The 20,537-nt window shown below is 45.3% G+C and overlaps 1 protein-coding gene across 1 annotated transcript in view; it reads left to right on the top strand.

The window, feature by feature from the left end:
• HAAO (3-hydroxyanthranilate 3,4-dioxygenase) overlaps positions 1-20,537 on the top strand; it is a 64,558-nt gene that overhangs the window by 22,725 nt on the left and 21,296 nt on the right. Inside the window, exons 3-6 of the mRNA XM_065401674.1 lie at positions 3,450-3,533; positions 4,477-4,583; positions 10,426-10,515; positions 11,435-11,478. Coding sequence (XP_065257746.1) covers positions 3,450-3,533; positions 4,477-4,583; positions 10,426-10,515; positions 11,435-11,478 — 325 coding nt within the window. The remainder of the gene's footprint in view (positions 1-3,449; positions 3,534-4,476; positions 4,584-10,425; positions 10,516-11,434; positions 11,479-20,537) is intronic.

The following is a 20,537-nucleotide window of genomic DNA, read 5'->3' as shown; positions in this document are numbered from 1 at the left end:
AAGTACAGTAACTCCTCACTTAACGTCCTCCCGCTTAACGTTGTTTCAAAGTTACTTCGCTGCTCAATTAGGGAACATGCTCGTTTAAAGTTGTACAATGCTCCCTTATGTCGTCGTTTGTCTGCCTGCTCTGTCCACTGCTTGTAAGATTCTGTGGAAAAGCAGCAACTTTACAAGGGAGCATGGCACAAGTTCCTCTTCTCCGCCTCTTCCCCCTCCCTCCCAGCGCTTCCCTCACAGCCAAACTGTTTGGCGGCGCTTAGGACTTTCTGGGAGGGAGGGGAAGGAGCGGGGAAGTGCCGCGTCTCCGCTCCTCCCCCTCCCTCCCAGAAAGTCCTAAGTGCCACCAAATGGGGGGTGGGGGTGGAGTGGAGACACGACGTGCTCCGGAGAGGAGGTGGAGTGAGGATGGGAAGAGGTGGGCCTGGAGTGGAGCGGGGACAGGAAGAGGCAGGCCTGGAGCATCCCCCGGCAAAGTCGGCGCCTGTTCCTCTCGGGGGAAGCTGACGCTGCTGCTGCGCAAGGTGCTTCCTAGCGTCCTTGCCTGCAGCGGGCTGTGCCTGTGTGGGGTAAGCCAGGGGCACTTCCCAACCACAGTACAATACTGTACAGTATATAATGCCTTTTGTCTGCCCCCCTAAAATTTTCTTGGAACCTAACCCCGCGCATTTACATTAAATCTTATGGGAAAATTGGATTCGTTTAACATTGTTTCACTTAAAGTTGCATTTTTCAGGAACATAACTACAATGTTAAGTGAGGAGTTACTGTACACTATTTCAACTGGACACCCTCAAAGAATTCTAATATCTTGATGAGGCATGACTTCCCTTTACAAAAACCATGTTGACTCTTCCCCAACATATCATGTTTGTCTATGTGTCTGATAATTCTGTACTTTACTATAGTTCAACCAATTTCCCAGTATTGAAGTTAGGATTACCAGCATGTAATTGCAAGGAATACCTTTTTCAGAAATAGGCATTACATTAGCTATCCTCCAGTCATCTGGTACAGAGTCTGAATTAAAACAAGACTTTACATACCATAGTTACTAGTTCCGCAATTTTGCATTTGAGCTCCTTCAGGACACCATCTGGTCCTGGTGACTTATTACTGTTTAATTTTATCAGTTTGTTCCAAAACCTCCTCTAGTGATACCTCAATCTGGGACAGTTCCCCAGATTTGTCACCTAAAAAGAATGGCTCAGGTGTGGGAATCTCCCTCACATCCTCTGCAGTGAAGACCGATGCAAAGAATTCATTTAGCTTCTCCTCAATGGCCTTGTATTCCTTGAGTGTTTCTTTGGCACCTTGATTATCCGTGGCCCCACTGATTGTTTGGCAGGCTTCCTACTTCTGATGTACTGAAAAAATTGCTGTTTGTTATTGTGTCTTTTGCTAGTTGCTCTTCAATTCTTTTATTGGCCCACCTCATTATCAGTGGTCTCCAACCTTTTTTTACGTCCAAGATCGCTTTTTGAATTTAAGGGCAGCCCAGGATCTACCCCACCCCTTCCCGAGGCCCCGCCCCTTCCCCGAGGCCCTGCCCCACTCACTCCAACCCCCCTCTCTCCGTCGCTCGCTCTCCCCCACCCTCACTCACTTTCACTGGGCTGGGAGGGGGTTGGGGTTCTGAGCTGGGGCTAAGGGGTTCACAGTGTGGTAGGAGGCTCCAGGCTGAGCCTGGGGCAGAGAGTTGGGGTGCAGGAGGGGGCATGGGGTGCTGGCTCTGGAAGAGAGTTTGGATGTAGGAGGGGGCTCCGGGCTGGGGCAGAGTGTTGTAGTGCAGGAGGGGGCATGGGGCGCTGGCTCTGGGGGGGGGGGTCAGGGCTGGGATTCAGGGTGCTGGTTCCGGGAGGGGGGCGCTTACCTCAGGTGGATCCCAGGTGGCGGTGAAGCGGGGCTTGGCCCCACTCAGGCACATTGGCACCTCCTCCCCATCATGAGCTGGGCCACCCCCGCACCCTGCCAGCCAGTAGTGCACCATGTGGCCATGCCGCTCCCGGAAGGGTCCAATGCGCCTCTGCGGCCCCTGGGGGAGGCACGTGGCTCCACATGCTGTCCCTCTCTGCAGGCACCACCCCAGCAGCTCCCATTGGCCACACCTCCCTTCCAGGCAGGACCAGCGCACAGAGACCCCTGGCCCCTCCCACCACCGGCGGGGTCACGGGGGGGCATGTTGGCCACTTCTGGGAGTGGCGTGGGGCCGCGGCAGGCAGGGAGCCTGTCTTAGCATCAGGCAGCACCGCTGCGGACAGAGATCGTGATTGACTGGGAGAGTCTCCAGGATTTACGGGTTGGTGACCACTGGTCTATCTAGATGCATAACCTACGAACCCAGCAGGCAGTTCACCACGCGGTTTTCCTAGTCACCACAAACCCAACCATCTATATTTCTAATAATTGAATTCCTCATTACTATTACCTGTCTCTTCCTAATAACTGGGGTCTGTGCAAGAGGATACCATGACATCATCTGGAAGAAGGGTCCCAACTATGGGATAAAAAGAACAGGAGTACTTGTGGCACCTTAGAGACTAACAAATTTATTAGAGCATAAGCTTTCGTGGGCTACAACCCACTTCTTCGGATGCATATAGAGTGAAACATATATTGAGGAGATATATATACACACATACAGAGAGCATGAACAGGTGGGAGTTGTCTTACCAACTCTGAGAGGCCAATTAAGTAAGAGAAAAAAACTTTTGAAGTGATAATCAAGATAGCTCAGTACAGACAGTTTGATAAGAAGCAAGTGTGAAAATACTTACAAGGGGAGATAGATTCAATGTTTGTAATGGCTCAGCCATCCTTCCTCTCCAGCTTGATTTCTCCTTCTCCAAGACTTTCATCCTCCTCAATGGCACATAGGTGGTCAAAACTCAGAATGGGACCGCTTTACTGTGTTCCTGATAGTCTCAGCTATATACCTCTGTGCCTCCCTTAGCTCCTCTAGTTCAGCCACTCTGTCCTCTGGAGACCGTACTCAGTCCTGGAGGAGCATGAGTTGCTTGTATCAAATGCACACATATCCCTCCCCTCCACAAGGCAGGTAATCACACATGCTGCATTCAGTGCAATAAACCGGATAGCTCCCCACCCTGCTGATGGAATTCTGCCTGCAATATTTGTACTCTTTAAAGGTGGGGATTATTTGTTTGTTCTTTGTTTTGGGGGGGGGGGGAGAGGGCTATTGGTCTAACTATGGAGTCTATTTGTTAAGTGTTTCTGGCTCTCATGCTCCCTCTCTACACTCTCTCACAAAATTCCCCTGATTGCTTTGCTACCTCTGGTTGCTTAGGGGCTGGCTTTTTAAACCTCTGTCCTCCCTGAGTTAGCCCTGCCTCCTTGTCAAGAGATCCTTAGGGCTTAGGGATCAAAGGATTGCAGGCTAGAGCCTCCTTAGTAAACTCACATGCTTTAATGTCATTTTTTCTACACAGTTATTTTACCAGGTGGAAGGAGACATGTGCTTGAAGATAATTGAAAATGGAAACCGCAGAGATATCCACATCAGAGAAGGGGAGGTAAACTGGGGTTTGTTTTTGTCATTAATGCACGTGTTAAATGACTCTCATAACAAGTATTTCAAATCAACCTTCCACTGCAGTGCAAGATAAAATAATGATCAATTAATGATTAATAATATTTTGAATTCAATATAATAAATGCCATTCTAAAAGGTACCAAACCACTACACAAACGATATATTGCACGTAAAATTTCAGTGAAAAGCAGCAACAACTGGGATATAAAATGGCAGCCAGACACAACACTGGAAATAGTGTGGAGGAGGAGCGAACATTTTGTCCAAGGACATTGGGGCAAATCCTTGTTCACTTATTTACAAAGTCTCAGGGTTTAACCACAGCACTAGCCTATTTAGGCAGGTAGCTGCTGGAAAACAAGTTTATTTCCAAACTGCAGTCGCAGACCCACACACAGTTTGTCTTTTTTCTCTCCGATCGAGTACCTCCTATTAGTCAGTTGGGTCTGGAGAGAACCACATGCCCTATCAGTCAATGATAAGCACTTGCCATGTTGGAGAAATAGTAATGGAGGACTAATTTAGGAATCCTGTTGTGCTAACAACAAGCTTTCCTTTAATTTCACTTACCACAGCTCAGAAATTATAGTAACTTTCTAGATCTCAGGTAGGGTGACCGGTTGGTTCCTCATTTTGATTGTCTAACAGCCACGAATGATATAGCTGGCAAGAGAGCAGCTCAGTATCCGAGAAGGCAATGCCTGCTGCTGAATGAAAGCTTGTCATTAACAGGACACCAGCCTGAGAAAGCTAGCAACAGCATCTGTTTTGCTGCTGGTATCAACGTGCGCTCAGTTGCCAAGAAACATCATATCAACAGGAATAGAGAATAAGCGAGAGGGTGAACCAAAGGCCTGCAAAAAAGAAAATAAACCTACATGACACTGTTATATTTATTGTTTCCAATATCTTTGTCTGGGCAGATGTTTCTCCTACCTGCCAGGATACCACATTCTCCTCAGAGATATGCAAATACTGTGGGACTCGTGATTGAGAGGAAAAGGCTAAACACAGAAACAGATGGACTTAGGTGAAATATGGTTTTCTACTTTGGACATATAGTTAATCTGTTAAACTTCAAAATATGAGAATCAGTTATTGTTTCACTACAGTATTGTATTCTACTACTTTCCTGGTAAATTACCAATGGAAATTGCATGTATTTATTACACACACACAATTTAGTAAATGGTTTAGCTAATGTGTTCTTCACTGAAATGTCTTATATAAATATGTTATATGTTTGCACTTACATACTAACTTTCATCTAAGGATCTCAGAATACTTTAAAACCATGAAACAAGCAAGGTTTACAAGATTACTGGCACACTGTATCGTTAATTTCATTTAAAAACCAAAAGATAGAGAGGTAGAGGAGTGGCGGAGTCAGGAACAAAACGTATGTCTACACCTCTAACTACTAGACAAAAATCTCTAAATCAACGGTAGCTCAGACTGGCTCTGTGTTTTTCAGTGTTGCTCATTGATTTCCCATTGAAATCAGTAGAAGTGTTACTGTTGACGTCACTGGGAACAGGATCAAGCTTTGGTTTTTAGCCCTGCTGAATTTGTTAAGTGTTTAACAATGCAAGTCATAGCAGTGACTTGGGCCAATTTAGAAGGGGATTGCTGTTACTGTCTGCATAAGACTGACAGGGGCGGTGAGTTGTATGGGCCCGTGGTGCCCGTGCACCAGGAATATTCAGAGCACGGTCGCCCGGCTCCACCAAAGTTCGGGGCCGGGTCTCTGCCCCAGCCCAGCTTGCCGCCCTTCAATGCCTCCCCCAGAGCATCTCCCGGCCCCATCTACCACCCCTGGGCAATTTAAAAGGGCCCGGGGGCCCCCGCCACCACCACCAGCAGCGCAGCGGGGCTAAAGCGGCTTCCTGCCCACACTCACTCCGCACGGCGTGCCACTCCAGGAAGTGGCCAGTACGTCCCTACGGCCCCTGGGGGCGGGTGTCTCTGTGCGCTGCCCCTGCCCCGAGCGCCGACTCTGCCATTGGAACTGCTGCGAATGGGAGCTGTGGGGGTGGTGCCTGCGAGCAGCAGTGCGCGGAGACCCCCAGGCCCCCCAGCTAGGAGCCACTGCCAGAGGGGTGTTAGGGTCGCTTTCGGGAGCCGCCCAAGGTAAGCACTGCATCCCTCACCCCCTCCCGCACCCTAACCTTCTGCCCCAGCCCCTCACCCCCTCCCACACCCAAACTCCCTCCCAGAGCCCAAACCCCCCTGCACCTAAACTCCCTCCCAGAACTTTAGGCAGGTGTGTGTGCGGGGGGGGAGGGGGGGGATTGGAGTCTTGGACCCGTTCTGGGCACCACCAAAAATTATACAAACCTGCCGCCCCTGAAGATTGACCAAGCTGAGTTTTCAGCTATTCATGTGATTTACAGAAGGCTTAAACAATAGCAGTAACAGAGTTATCCGTTTTTTTCATTAGCTACATTCAGGAAAACATGACATTGAAGAGCTGTGATCTTTCTATTGGGGCATGTCACAGTAGCCAAAAGAACTCCCTATAGAGATATGCTGAGCCAGAGGAATAAATTTGTTCAAATGGGAAGTCTAGAGAAAGAAAAAAGAACTGAGAATAGCAGCTTTCAGAAATGTTTCAGAGTAGCAGCCGTGTTAGTCTGTATCCGCAAAAAGAACAGGAGTACTTGTGGCACCTTAGAGACTAACAAATTTATTTCAGCATAAGCTTTCGTGGGCTGCAGCTCACTTCTTCAGATGCATAGAGTGGAACACACAGACAGAAGATATTTATACATACAGAGAACATGAAAAGGTGGAAGTACGCATACCAATTGTAAGAGGCCAATCAATTGAGATGAGCTATCAGTAGCAGCAGAAGAAAAAACGTTGAAGTGATAATCGAGATGACCCATAGAAGGTGTGAGAACTTAACATGGGGGGAAAAAAATTCAATTAGTGTAATGACCCAACCATTCCCAGTCTCTGTTTAGGCCTAAGTTAATTGTGTCTAATTTGCATATTAATTCGAGTTCAGCAGTCTCTCTTTTGAGTCTGTTTTTGAAGTTTTTTTGTTGCAAAACTGACACCTTCAAGTTTGTCACTGAGTGATTAGAGAGGTTGAAGTGTTCTCCCACTGGTTTTTGAATGTTATGATTCCTGATGTCAGATTTGTGTCCATTTATTCTTTTGCGTAGAGACTGTCCAGTTTGGCCAATGTACATGGCAGAGGGGCATTGCTGGCACATGATGGCATATATCACGTTGGTAGATGTGCAGGTGAACGAGCCCCTGATGGTGTGGCTGATGTGGTTAGGTCCTATGATGGTGTCACTTGAATAGATATGTGGACAGAGCTGACATCGGGCTTTGTTGCAAGGATAGGTTCCTGGGTTAGTGTTTTTGTTGTATGGTGTGCGGTTGCTGGTGAGTATTTGCTTAAGGTTGGGAGGCTGTCTGTAAGCGAGGACTGGTCTGTCTCCCAAGATCTGTGAGAGTGAGGGATCATCTTTCAGGATAGGTTGTAGATCTTTGATGATGCGCTGGAGAGGTTTCAGTTGGGGGCTGAAGGTGGCGGCTAGTGGCGTTCTGTTATTTTCTTTGTTGGGCCTGTCCTGTAGTAGGTGGCTTCTGGGTACTCTTCTGGCTCTGTCAATCTGTTTTTTCACTTCAGCAGGTGGGAATTGTAGTTTTAAGAATGCTTGATAGAGATCTTGTAGGTGTTTGTCTCTGTCTGAGGGATTGGAGCAAATGCGGTTGTATCTTAGAGCTTGGCTGTAGACAATGGATCGTGTGGTGTGTCCTGGATGGAAGCTGGAGGCATGTAGGTAAGTATAGCGGTCAGTGGGTTTCCGCTATAGGGTGGTGTTTATGTGACCATCGCTTATTAGCACAGTAGTGTCTAGGAAATGGACCGCTTCTGTGGATTGGTCTAGGCTGAGGTTGATGGTGGGATGGAAATTGTTAAAATCATGGTGGAATTCATCGAGGGCTTCTTTTCCATGGGTCCAGATGATGAAGATATCATCAATGTAGCGCAAGTAGAGTAGGGGCGTTAGGGGACGAGAGCTAAGGAAGCGTTGTTCTAAGTCAGCCATAAAGATGTTGGCATACTGTGGGGCCATGCGGGTACCCATAGCAGTGCCGCTGACTTGAAGGTATATATTGTCCCCAAATGTGAAATAGTTGTGGGTGAGGACAAAGTTCAGTCACCAGGTTTGCCGTGATGGTATCGGGGATACTATTCCTGATGGCTTGTAGTCCATCTTTGTGTGGAATGTTGCTGTAGAGGGATTCTACATCCATAGTGGCCAGGATGGTGTTTTCTGGAAGATCACCGATGGATTGTAGTTTCCTCAGGAAGTCAGTGGTGTCTTGAAGACAGCTGGGAGTGCTGGTAGCGTAGGGCCTGAGGAGAGAGTCCACATAGTCAGACAATCCTGCTGTTAAGGTGCCAATGCTTGAGATGATGGGGCGTCCAGGATTTCCAGGTTTATGGATCTTGGGTAGCAAATAGAATACCCCTGGTTGGGGTTCTAGGCATGTTTCAGAAAGTCACCTGAATGGATTCTGAGTTACGGGCACACCCAGTACACTTGAAATACTGTTCAGCTACAGCACTGTATCTTCCTTTCAAAACAGCTCAGAGTCATATGCATTTATTAAAAAAGTCACTTGGTTTATTTCCAGAAACCAAAGATATATTGAACTGGAAACACAATAGACTAATACTTGAGGAAACCTTGTATATTTGTACTTTAAAACTGAAGTTCGTCACCAACATTAAATAGAATCACCTTTCCTGGTTAAAACTTCTGCTTCCCAGATGTAATCTGGGAATGTTAGAGAGGGGGCATATGGTTTCTAAGAAGCTCATGTAGAGTTGTTGATTCTGATATATTCTTGCTTTCATATCCTGTGGAGAAATGAAAGGAATAAAAAAACAACATCTTGTTTGCAATTGGCAAACTAAATTGTATTCAAGTACACTTTTCAGTAAATAGCTACTCTAACAAATAATGCAGATTGCATGTTTAGAGCCTGTATGGGTAATCAGCAAAACCTTAATTATAAGAAAGTGGTCATTGTCACTGCCAACCAATGACAGAAATCAAGAGTAGGAACTTACAGTCCAGTATTTGATGTGTTTAACATGGATCTCACTTTCACTATTCTGATATTCCCAGGCACCAGATCCCACTTTTGAGGCTGCACTGCAATTAAGTTTAATCGTAACACTGAATTTTTCACAAGGTTTTTATATAAATTAAAAGTGTTCAGGCAAAGAAACAATCAAGCAAAGCTAGAAATTCAAAGTAGCCAACCCCCCAGGCTATTTCTAAATCCCTGTTAAGATTATTAGGCACAGCACTATCAATGAAGGGCTTGTCTACCCTGCCCCACAGCTCAGACTATAGGGGTGTGAATAGCAGCGTGCACCAAAGTGGTGCTCTGTAACACCCCCATGCGGCTGCTGTGGATGTGAACTGAAAGGTTCCTAGTTTGCGTTAACTTAATTCTCTTCAAACAGGGGCCTTCAAATATGGGAGCCAGAGAGCTTGGCTACACTTGCGAGTTACAGCGCATTAAAGGAGCCCCGTGCGCACTAACTCACTACCCGTCCACGCTGACAAGGCACATAGAGCACTCTGACTCCATGGCTAGAGCACTCCTGGTACTCCACCTTGGCGAGTGGAATAATGTTTGATGCGCCCCCGCTGGAGCACCCCAGCGTCAGTGTGAACGAGGTGTTGCATTACTGCGCTCTGATCAGCCTCCAGAAACGTCCCATAATCCCCTTAAGTCAAGTGGCCACTCTTGTCATTGTTTTGGATATGGCCTTTGAAAGCTCCATTTGACAGCCGGCATGCTTATCTGCTCCGAGACAGAGCAACCATTACTGTGGAATGCTGTGTGAGAGAGAGAGAGAGGTCGGGGGGGAAGGGGAGGTCTGCTGCTGTCTGAACTTACAAGTCAGCATGCTGACATGCTCTCAGCCCCGCCCCCCCAAAACCCACTCTCTCGCTCCCCCCACATACACACAACACACTCCCTGTCACACTCCACTCCACCCCACCCCCATTTGAAAAGCATGTTGCAGCCACTTGCATGCTGGGATAGCTACCACAATGCACTGCTCTCTGTGGCCATTGCAAGAGCTGCTAATGTGGCCACACCAGTGCGCTGGCAGCTGGCAGTGTGGACAGATTGCACCGCTTTCCCTACTGCGCTCTATGAAGGCTGGTTTAACTCAAAGTGCTCTACATCTGCAAGTGTAGCCATGCCCTAACTCATTCCCACAAGAAACACCCGAGGAACCTAAACAGCCTGACTCCAGGGCAGTTTCCCATTCATGGATCACTAAGCAGAGATAGGCACTTAAATCCAGGCTACCGGGAGGAGCCTATCTCTGTGAGAGGGGCAGGGCTTAACACACACCCATCTCCTCAGCATCTCCCATGGCTAGCTTAGACAGCTGCCCACCTAGCATGTTGGCTTTTTGTGAATTGCTTTCTTAGGTGCCTATCTCTCACCGTTCACTGTATAGGGAAGCCAGACACCTAACTGCTTTGTGGATCCCAGTGTTGTTCCTGTGATTTTTTTTAGGTGCCTAGAAGTTAGCCACCATGACACTCAGTGCTGCAATGCCTCAGTCCCTTTGTGGCGCCCACTCTCCGTGACTTATCCAAGGTTGCTCCGCAAGACTGTTAGAGCCGAAAATAGGACCGAAGAGTCCTGACTCTCCATGCTAGCCACTAGAAAACACTGTCCCTCTAATGCACTGTACTTATTAATAAAATATAGTTCATTGCATTAACTCTAAAGATGCTATTTTTTTTTTTTTTTAGAAAATAACTATTATGCAATGGAATGATTTACTAACGTTGTTACTTTGTCAGATATTATGTTGGAGAATCAACCAACGTCCTGTTTGAAAGATGGTTTCATTGTGAGGATCTTGGCACACAACTTATACCGATAATCCAAGAGTAAGTCTGTATTTACTTTTCTGTTTATGCTGCATTTTGAATAGTGTTAACTGTAAAATTAGTCACCATCCTACAAAGAGAACCTCTGGCACGGTAGTGAGCATGCACAATTGCCACTGAAGTGGATGGGAGTCGTGTGTGTACCACACCTTACAGAATTATACCCTGTGCAGAGCACTGGACCAAGATAGAGCATGGGGAGATGTTTAATGTAACAGGAATTAAGTTTCACTGTAACACTGAATTGATGTTAGCGCTGTGCCTAATAACCTTTTGGGGATGTAGAACTAGCCTGGGGGCTTGGCTACTTTGACTTTCTAGCTCTGCTTGTTTGACTGAACTTTTAAAATACAGAGAGAAACCTTAAAAATACAAAAACAAAAATACCCCACCACAGTTCCTTCCTGAAACTAATTCTTTGGAATTGCAGGTAAGACTAAAAAGGCCTGCTCAGTTCCACTGGGATATTATTAATGGATAATCAGTGTTTTGCTAAACTTGCTCGAGCATGTGAAAAGCAAATGTCTCCAGGCAACATGTAAACTTGTCCATTGATGTAAGTGAGTTGCTGTCTTCTCGTAAAGGGTGAACAACTAGCAGGGCAAGCTTTGTATTACAGGATGGCAAGGCAGTCGCCTAGAGCTGCAGAACATGAAGTCAGCAAAATGTTTAGTGACTATTGTGTGAATGACTTTGGGTTGTAAAGTGCCTTAGGGCCAAACCCTCTACTGGTGAAATTGGCATAGCACAATTGAAGTCAATGAAGCTATGTTTAGTTACACCAACTGAGGATCTGACCCTATCTATTTTGCAGATTGCTTATGGTAGTACACAACTTTATAGGCTATGTTGCTACATAATCTCAGCCTTCAAAATGTGAACATTAGGTTTTAGTAATGTTTAATGTTTATTATTGCAGGTTTTTCAGCTCAACACAATATCACACTGGAAAACCAAATCCAGGTAATGAAATGACTGTCCCAATTACAAAATTAATTTACATCTGATTAATTAAGCAGCAATGATTTTAACTGAATTAAAGTTATTTTACTAAAAGGAAGTTCTGTTTTTCCTTTCTCGCTGCTTCTGTAAATGAAAGTTACTTTGGAAGGAAAAATAGCAATTCTCTTTCCCTGCACCAGAGACAAGAAAAATGCATATGTATGAGCGGCATAAGTACCTAGTCTGCTCATGCGAGGACATCAGAATGAACGATTTAGAGAATTATATAGTGCAAGATCTAAGAAACTCTGTTCTGCTTCCACACAGTTCGAGCACCATGCAAGCCAGAGTGAGTTTTAGTCAATCAAATCACCACACTGCACTGTTATTTCTCCTCCTTTACACAGGATTGTGTATTTTATCCACACTCTGAGAGTAGGGTTGCCAACTTTCTACTTGCACAAAACCGAACACCCTTGCCCTGCCCCCCCCCTTCTCACTCCATCCCTCCTCCCTCTGTCGCTCGCTCTCCCGACCCTCACGCACTCGCTCATTTTCACCGGACTGGCTCCTGGGATTGGGGTGTGGAAGGGGGTGCGGGCTCTGGGGTGGAGCCAGAAATGAGGAGTTCAGGGTGCAAGAGGGGGCTCCAGGCTGAGGCAGTGGGTTGGGATTCGAGCCTGCCTTAGCCCTGCTGACCGTACTTTTAACGGGCTGGTCAGCAGAGCTGACTGGAGCCACGAGGGTCCCTTTTTGACCGGGCGTTCCAGTTGAAAAACAGACACCCAGCAACCCTCTCTGAGAGAAAGGGCACTTACTGTCTGGTCACTCAGGGCCTGATCCAAATCCCATTGAATTGCACTGGCTTCACTAGGCCTTGGATCAAGCCCCAGTGCTGATTGCAGTTGTGTTGCCCTAGAGTGGGTACTTAAGTCACTAATCTGTTCAAGTCAGCCCTCGGGTTGGAGTGCAAATCACTTCTCTTTGAGGCCCCCCAGCAGCCCAGAGAGAGGTAGCTATGCAGACCTAACTCCCAATGTATTCAGTGCTAGGTTGAGGGACGAATTCTTCCATTGCCAAGCTACTGCCTCTCAGGGAGGTGGATTAAATACAGTGACAGGAAAACTGCTACAGCTGTAGTGCTACCACTGTGCCGCTGTAGCATTTTAACTATAGACATAGGCTTAGAGAGTATGAAAACTTTGCATAAAGAGTATTGTATCTGACCCTGTAATGGCATGCTAAACTGTATTCTACCATTCAGCCATTAGGTGGTGTCACGTTTAACATACCTTATCTGAGCTAGTAATAGCTAGAATAAGCACAGCATTGAAGGATCTTATAATGAACATATCTCTGGTGTTTCCCCGAGAAGGAAGCTCTGTAGTCAGTCCATATGTGATACAAGGGCCTGACCTGAAACTTACCATGTACAAGAGCTACATGACAGACCCAGCATCAGTATTGTGTTCTCATGTACTCCTGGCAAGTGGGTTTCTGACAGAGGAGGGCTCCGTGCTTTCATGGGAAGCAAATTTTGTCTTCCCAAAAGCTCATGAGCTACTTACCTCATAATATAAACAACCCAGTTTATTCTAACACAGGTGTCTCCCAGTCCCCAACAGGTACAGACTATAGACCTGGGATCTAGGGCAGTCTGGCCCTGTGGTTAAAGCACTGGATTAGGATTTAGAAGATGTGTGCGCAATTCCAGATCTGTCACAGGATTCCTGTGTGATTTTGGGCAAATCACTTAATCTCTCTGTGCCTCACTTCCCAATCAGTAAAACGAGGATTGTTTTTCTCCCATTCTTTGCCTGTTTGTCTATTTAGACGGTAGTCTCTTTAAGGCAGAGACTCTCTCTCAATTTATACTTGTATAGTGCCTATCACAACGGGGGCCTAATTTCAATTGGGACCTCTAGGTGATATTGTAATGAAAATAATATCCCCAATCTCACACACCGTCCATCCTTGGTAATTGAAATGATTCCCAATAAACACAAGTAAGATATATTTGAGCAAATCCCTTCCCCCATCAGAACTGGGAGGTTGTAGCTCAGGAACAAGTGAATTATATTGAGCAGGGGGGGAAAATGTAGAATACTAAATATTAACATTGGTAGTATTTTCACAGAAAGTAAGAACCACAGGCTAGACTGTCACATGCCATAATATTTCTTGAAGGTTTGCACGTAGAACTGCAAGAAATTGTTACTTAAATCTAGCAAGGAAGATCTTTCTTCTGTTGCTGTTCAAAAGTCCTCCAAAGCCCAGGAGTCTAGGGAGAGTTTAATTAGAGCCAAAGGAGATATTTTCAAGAAAAAAAAATTAAGCACTTAAGCGTATTACATTTGTTCTGAGCTCATTACATCTTTTTTCCCCTGAATGGTTTCCCACTTGGATTTAGCAACTGAATCCAGAATACAAATATTTTCACTGGTTTTTGGCTTTGCTCTTGCCCCAAGTAAAAGGCAATCAGAAGAAGTCTGTGCAGAATTTCAGCCTGGTAAACAGCTCAGTGCTCCTGATCTGCAATTCTCAGAGACAGTAATAAACAGAAGCTTCCAGAAACAGCTTCTGTTGTGCAAAAAACGCCACGCATACCATTAAACTCCCATTAAACTCAGTGGAAGTTGTGTATCAGACCCTGCACAAAGCCATACTGAGGGTTGGGTAAGCTAGTAACAAAAAGTCCGCTGATGGAGAATGTACCCTCCCAGAGCTGTGATTTCCTCTGGGATCTATAATTTTCTCTCCGCGGTGCAATTCAAGGATCAGCATAAGATGCGTGCAGTATGCAAATCCAATTTAAGCCCCAGGTACTTAAGTGGTCCACAAATCTTGCGCTGGTCCTGGGCAAAGGGGTGTATTTCAAGCAAGGCGAGCAGTCTGTTTCTAAGTCAGCAGCAATAAGGCTTCAGCAAAAGCTCTCTCAGCCTCATCTCCACATGAGTCCCAGCTGTTCCACAACCTCTGCAGAGAGACAGAGAAAGAGAAAAATCTTCAGAGAAAGTCCTGATAGCAGCTCTCTCATACAGGAAAGCTATGAATGGAATCAATCACTCCATAACTATTTTTGTCTTGAGCTAAGTTTTCTCTAGGTTATTTATGTATTTTGGGCCAATTTTGGGCCTCAGTTACACTAAGGCAATCCTACTGAAATCAGGATTTACAAAGGTACATGCAAGGGTAAAAATAACCCTTTGGGATAAATTTTAAAAGAATGCCTACATCTGTGTGTGCAGTAAGTGAGCAAAATTATGCATGCAAGAAACTGGGCAGGTGCCTGTCTAAATAGCCATTTTCAAGGTCAATCACATGAACTGCAATCATGCACACATTTTTGCGTGCAGACCTCAGGCCTCCTTCCGTGAAACTACTTGTTACATTGCTTTACACTAACCTAAAGTTTTTCCACATGGTGATAAAAGCTGGGTTGCCCACCCCTTATGTAAACAAGAACCCCTCCTCTTATTTCCATGTAACTGTAACCCACACTCCTCCTGGGTGTGGTGTTCTGTCCCCTCTCGTGGCACTGAGACCACTTAGAGAGAGTTAAATGAGTCTGCCGTAGCTAATAGGCAGTTGGCTTTTAGCTCAGGCAGTAGAGGCTCATGCACTAAGCTCCAGAGATCCCCGGTTCAATCCCGTCCGCCGACGACCGGGGTCTGTTAGCGTTACATAACTTTAGCGCCCTCATGGCCAAGATGGAGTCTGCTCTGCAGGCAGCTCTGGCCAAGAGAAGGCGCGCGCAGGAATGCAGCAGGAAAAATCCCTTCCACCCCTGGGGCACCTGTTTCAAACCCCCCAGAGTGAACACCCACACCCACCTGAAAAGTACAATGGCTATAAGAAAGGGAAATATTTATTTACAGAGGGATGAGAGGAGAAAATCAACAAGGGGAAATATAGGGGGAGCAGTAAAAGAGGGTTGCATCCAAACCAAGGCCCCGTGGTAGCACAGTGAGAAAGGAGCAGACACCGAGCAATGTGTCTGCACACAGAGTTCAGGAGGCCTGAGCAAAGTTCCAGTCCAGTGGTGAGTCTTGGGTGCTCCTGGTCACCCTCGGCACCAGTAAACTTTCCCCAACAAACCCCTCCGGTGCCCTCTTCTGCCGCTCTCTGCAAAGCCACACAGAGCAACCACTTCCCCACTTAACTAGCTAGCAGTCTCCCTCCTTGTTCCCAATGCAGAGTCACGCCCCAGTACTCACAGCCCCATGCAGCTCTGGGCAGCCGTGATACTGGGTCCAGCTCCGGCCTGTCCTTCTCGGGCGATTCCTCCCTGGCACAGTGCTCCTGGCTCCTGTCCTGGGGTGTCCCTGATCGGCCGCCCTGTCCTTCCTAGGCTTCAGGCAGGTTCTCTGCTGCTTCACTTTGTGAGGGCCTGTGGGCTGCGGCCCTTCTCTCTCTGGAGCTCCAGAGCCACCCTGGAGTTTCCCTCCTTTCTCTCACTGCTCCTCCTGCCCCGTAGGAAAAAGATTTAAAGGGGCCATGTTTGTTCTCTAAACCCCAAAGGGGTTACATCTAGAATTAAACATGTTTTTAAAAAACCCATGATTTGGGGTCAAGGAAAGGTTTCAAATACATTTGTTTTATTATCACAGTCATGATATGTGGAACTGTTAGTGCCAAAATAACCATGGGAGTTTGTTCACTTGGGATTTCCAGCTGGAAGCCAAAGTGCCAGAAATCTCATCAGAAAACCTGATCATGTGACAGTGCTATCCCAGTTTTGCAAACTCAGAAAGTTCAGATCTGTTCAATAAGCTTCAGATAGGTATCCAAGGTCTCGGATGATTATTTGAACCAAACCCAAATGAAGGGTATGTCTACATGGTGCATTTGTCCGCACCAGAGGGGTGTAAATTCTAGTGCGCACTAGCATGTCGCACACTAACTGGCCCATGTAAACCCTGCTGGCCTGCACTAAAATTCCCTAGTGCACGGTAATGTAGTCCCGTTTCAAACAATATCATATTAACATGCCCTTGGGAACTTTTAGTGTGCACCAGCAGATTCCACATGGGCTACTTAGTGTGTGACATGTTAATGTACACTAGAATTTACACTCCTCTGGTGTAGACCAATGTACTGTGTAGACAGGCACTTGGTGTTTGCTAATCACTAGTAGTGGCCAGCAATGGTTGTGCCTGAAAAGCTTCAGAGATTTGGTTTACAAAAGCAAACAAAGGTTCAGAAGCTTATCCAGTGTTCCCTGAAATGATCCACACTTAAAATCTGGGCTCAAAAATTTATGCCAACCGACTCTCTTCTAAGACATCTGGTACCTGTTTCCAGGTGGGATGGAAATTTTGTCAGAATGTCCTCAGAGAATTTAGGTGCTTCCATTTCCAGAAAGGGGAGAAACCCCCTAAAGTTTAATGAACTTCACTAAAGGGCTTTATGAGGACATCATCATGGCTATAGAACAGGGGTCGGCAACCTTTCAGATGTGGTGTGCCGAGTCTTCATTTATTCACTCTAATTTAAGGTTTCGTGTGCCAGGAATAGATTTGAATGTTTTTAGAAGGTCTCTTTCTGTAAGTCTATAATATATAACTAAACTATTGTATGTAAAGTAAATAAGGTTTTTAAAATGTTTAAGAAGCTTCATTTAAAATTAAATTAAAATGCAGAGCCCCCCGGACCGGTGGCCAGGACCCAGGCAGTGTGAGTGCCACTGAAAATCAGCTCGCGTGCCGCCTTTGGCACGCATGCCAGAGGTTGCCTACCCCTGCTATAGAAGAATATAGTACAAAGAGCCTGGTTCTGCTGTCACATCACATACACAACTTCCATTGTTCCAGTGCATGGAACAACTGCAGTATTGGCTTCAAAGCCTGGTTAGTACATAACCAAATCTTTGCTCTTGGTAATCACTCAGCATAGCGAAAACAAAACAAAAAAATATATTAACAAGTATGAAATGTTGTGTGCTTTACTCATCAAGTTAGAGGGGAAAAAGATATAATGTAGTCTAAGGCCTGGTCTACACACAAATTTGCACTGTTTTAACTAAAAGTATTATATAAATTATAGATGTGAGCTAAACCAATGTAAGCCAGATTTAAACCAACATGAGTGTCCACATTACAAAGCTGCATTGGTTTAACATCATACCTTTTGTTAATCTGGTGCAATTTTTGTGCTTAGACAAGCACTAATACCTTGGAGTGAATCTTGCGCCAATAGAGCATGAAATCAAACAAGTCAAGAGGAGTGCAATCCTGTTCTCAGCAGGCACAGCCCAGTTGTATGTTATGCAACAGGCCGCCTGATTTACAGCAAGGACTATTTCCAGGACATCATCCTTAGAGACATTAAGACTTAGCACACATAAATTTAAGTGCAATTATCAGTTAATTGAAAATAAAAAATAAATAAAGAGAGCTAAGTAAGAAAGATAACTGGCCAGTGGACAGTTTATTGGTTCAATTAAATGAAAACTGTACAACTTTAAAAAAAAAATCAAACTCCAAAGGGAAGAATTCTGCTGTGTTACATCAAATAAATCTAGAGTAACTCTGTTCAAGTTCATCAGATTTGCACTTGTGTAACTCAGGTGAATATGTTAAAGATCATAGTTGAGCCAACTGAAATATACAAAAACAAGTTTTCCTATGGAAATTGTATTTTCCAGTGTTATGCTCATACTGTATATGCAAAAAAACTATAAAGTAATATTTTAAATTGCAGTTATTATTAAAAACAGCTTGTACCAATATCCTACATTTTCCTTTTCCGCACCCTAAAATAACCCCACTTCAGTCCCATACAAACACTTAAAAAAATTTAAAATGATCCAGATGTTGAAAACATTAATCCTGACAATCTTTTGGCTCTGAAGCAGTTTAAGATAATGATTGCTTGGCTATTACACTAATGGAGGAAGGAGAGGGGAGTTAAAAGGCCACCAACACATTGGGCTGGATTACTCAGTTCTCTTCTGTGACCAGTTAATCCTCTCTCATTGTCTAATATATGAGCTCAAAACAGTGACTGAAGTGTGCAGATGTTTAAAAAGTGGCCTTGCTGCTGGGAACACCCACGTCTCTGCATATTGTGCAAGTCCCAGCCAAGCGTCACTCAAGTTGGGCTAGTTAAACTCACACCAGTAATCACTTTTCAGGGGTGGATTAAAACTATCTGGGGCCATGAAAACTTCAGAATTCTGTGAGACATTATCTATTCAACCCCTGCCTATAATTCAGACCTGGTCTCTTTTCGCATCTTCCCCCACTCTCTCCGCTCTGGCAAAGATACTAGCCTCAGTACCCCTTCCACCTCTTTTATCCATAGCCCCCCTCCCCACACCCCTTCATCTACACTGCCCCTTCTTCTTGGAACTCTCCCCCAAACTTGTTTGCCATGCCAGCTCCCCTAGCCACATTCAGTCCCTCCTAAAACTCATGAATGCTGCACAGTCAACAATAAGTAGAAGGAATGAACTGGACCCTCTAAATATGTACATGCTTTACCAAGTAATCATGTGATCTTGCTGTCCCCCTTGTCCTTTCCTTCCCCTCCCCTTTCTCCTGCCCTGGTGTGTGTCCGTCCCTTACTAGTAGTGGCGTGTGCAACCAAGACTATGCTTTTCTGGGCAGGGACTGTGTTGTAACTAGCACACTTCTGGGCACTTCGAAAAATAATAAATGTCTAAATAAGAAATCCTATAGGAAGAGTCAAAGTGTCTATGGATACGATAGATTTTTCTACTAAATTCTATAGGACTTTTCCAATAAGGCGGGCAGACATAATAGCAGATCCAGTGCTAGTGCACTGTCCCTCCTAATGCCCTACAGGGGGCATGAAAGATGTGACCATACCAAACCCCTTATCCTACCCCTCCATCTGGCTGCACCATTCTCAGTAATAGCGCAGCATGCAAACTGAGCAGCTCTAGAAGAGACGAGTTCAAAGCACAATCTGCTGCTAAGCAAACAGACACTTCTTCATGGAGGCTTGGCCTCATGCCACGTTTGCAGGTTTGTTCAGTTATTGGTAAGCAAAAAAAAAAAAAAAAAAATCTAATTTTTAAACTTCAAGAATGTATTTTGCTTCCACTTTCCCATTGTTCAAAAATGGCTAAAAGGATTCACTTCACATTAAAAAAAAATAAGTCTAAAGTTCAGTTCTAAAAAGAGCTGAGACTGAACAGAGTCTGAGTCCTAGAGGAAATTCTTTTCGCAAAGATATGAGCATGAGAAGACAAGGTGTTTGAATGGAGTGCCAGATGTCAGTCTACCTGTAGCATTCTGGCTGCAAGAGCTAACAGAAGCACAGTTTAAAAGACAGAATGTAAATTAACCCCAGTCACCCCTTCTTTTTAGGTAAGTCATAAAACTGGGAGTCATGTGACCTGGTGGCTCATCAACTGACTGTATGTATGGCGGGGGCAAGCCATTTAATCATTCAATAGTGGGCCACCAATTTTGGATACCCAATTTTAAAAATCTAGGTGACAAACTGGGTACCCAAAATTGTGGCACCCATAATTAATAATGTAAAAGTTGGCCTTAATCTTTCTGAGCCTTTGAGACAAGTGGGAGACTGTCCACTGACTTAACTGGCTTTGGGTCAGGGCTGATGTATAGGTTTCCCATCTGTAAAGTAAGGATCATGCTTACCTAACCCCCAGGCATCTGGGAGGGTGAAATTTATTGCTGTATGTAGAGCACTTGGCAGGTGCTATCAAAATGCAAAATATTTCTATCAAAACAAGCCTATGTGTAGTTTGTTGATTTAAAAAAAAAAAAAACTTATTTACACATCAAGAAGTTCAGTAGAGTGCAATTTTTAATTAAGAGCTAAATGGTGGCTTTGTCATGGTCCCCAGACAAGGAACAGCATGTTGTTGCACTGTCCTAGGAAGCCTCCAGCCATGTTCTAGGCCTATACCTGGCACTGTATAGTCCCGGAGCATGTCAGTGTAGCAGAGCTGACCAGTGCATAGGGGAGGGGGGAGGGACCAAGGCTCCACCGCTTCACCCCACACCCCATATGGGGGCGGGGATGTAGAAGCTCTATGGAGCCTGCTCTCCCCACCATGAAGCTACCCACAATATGTGCAGCCA

This window comes from Emys orbicularis, chromosome 3, assembly GCF_028017835.1.
Source record: "Emys orbicularis isolate rEmyOrb1 chromosome 3, rEmyOrb1.hap1, whole genome shotgun sequence".
Classification (NCBI taxonomy): domain Eukaryota; kingdom Metazoa; phylum Chordata; order Testudines; family Emydidae; genus Emys; species Emys orbicularis.
The sequence above is the reverse complement of the archived record's forward strand: the minus strand, read 5'-3'. Positions and strand labels throughout refer to the sequence as shown.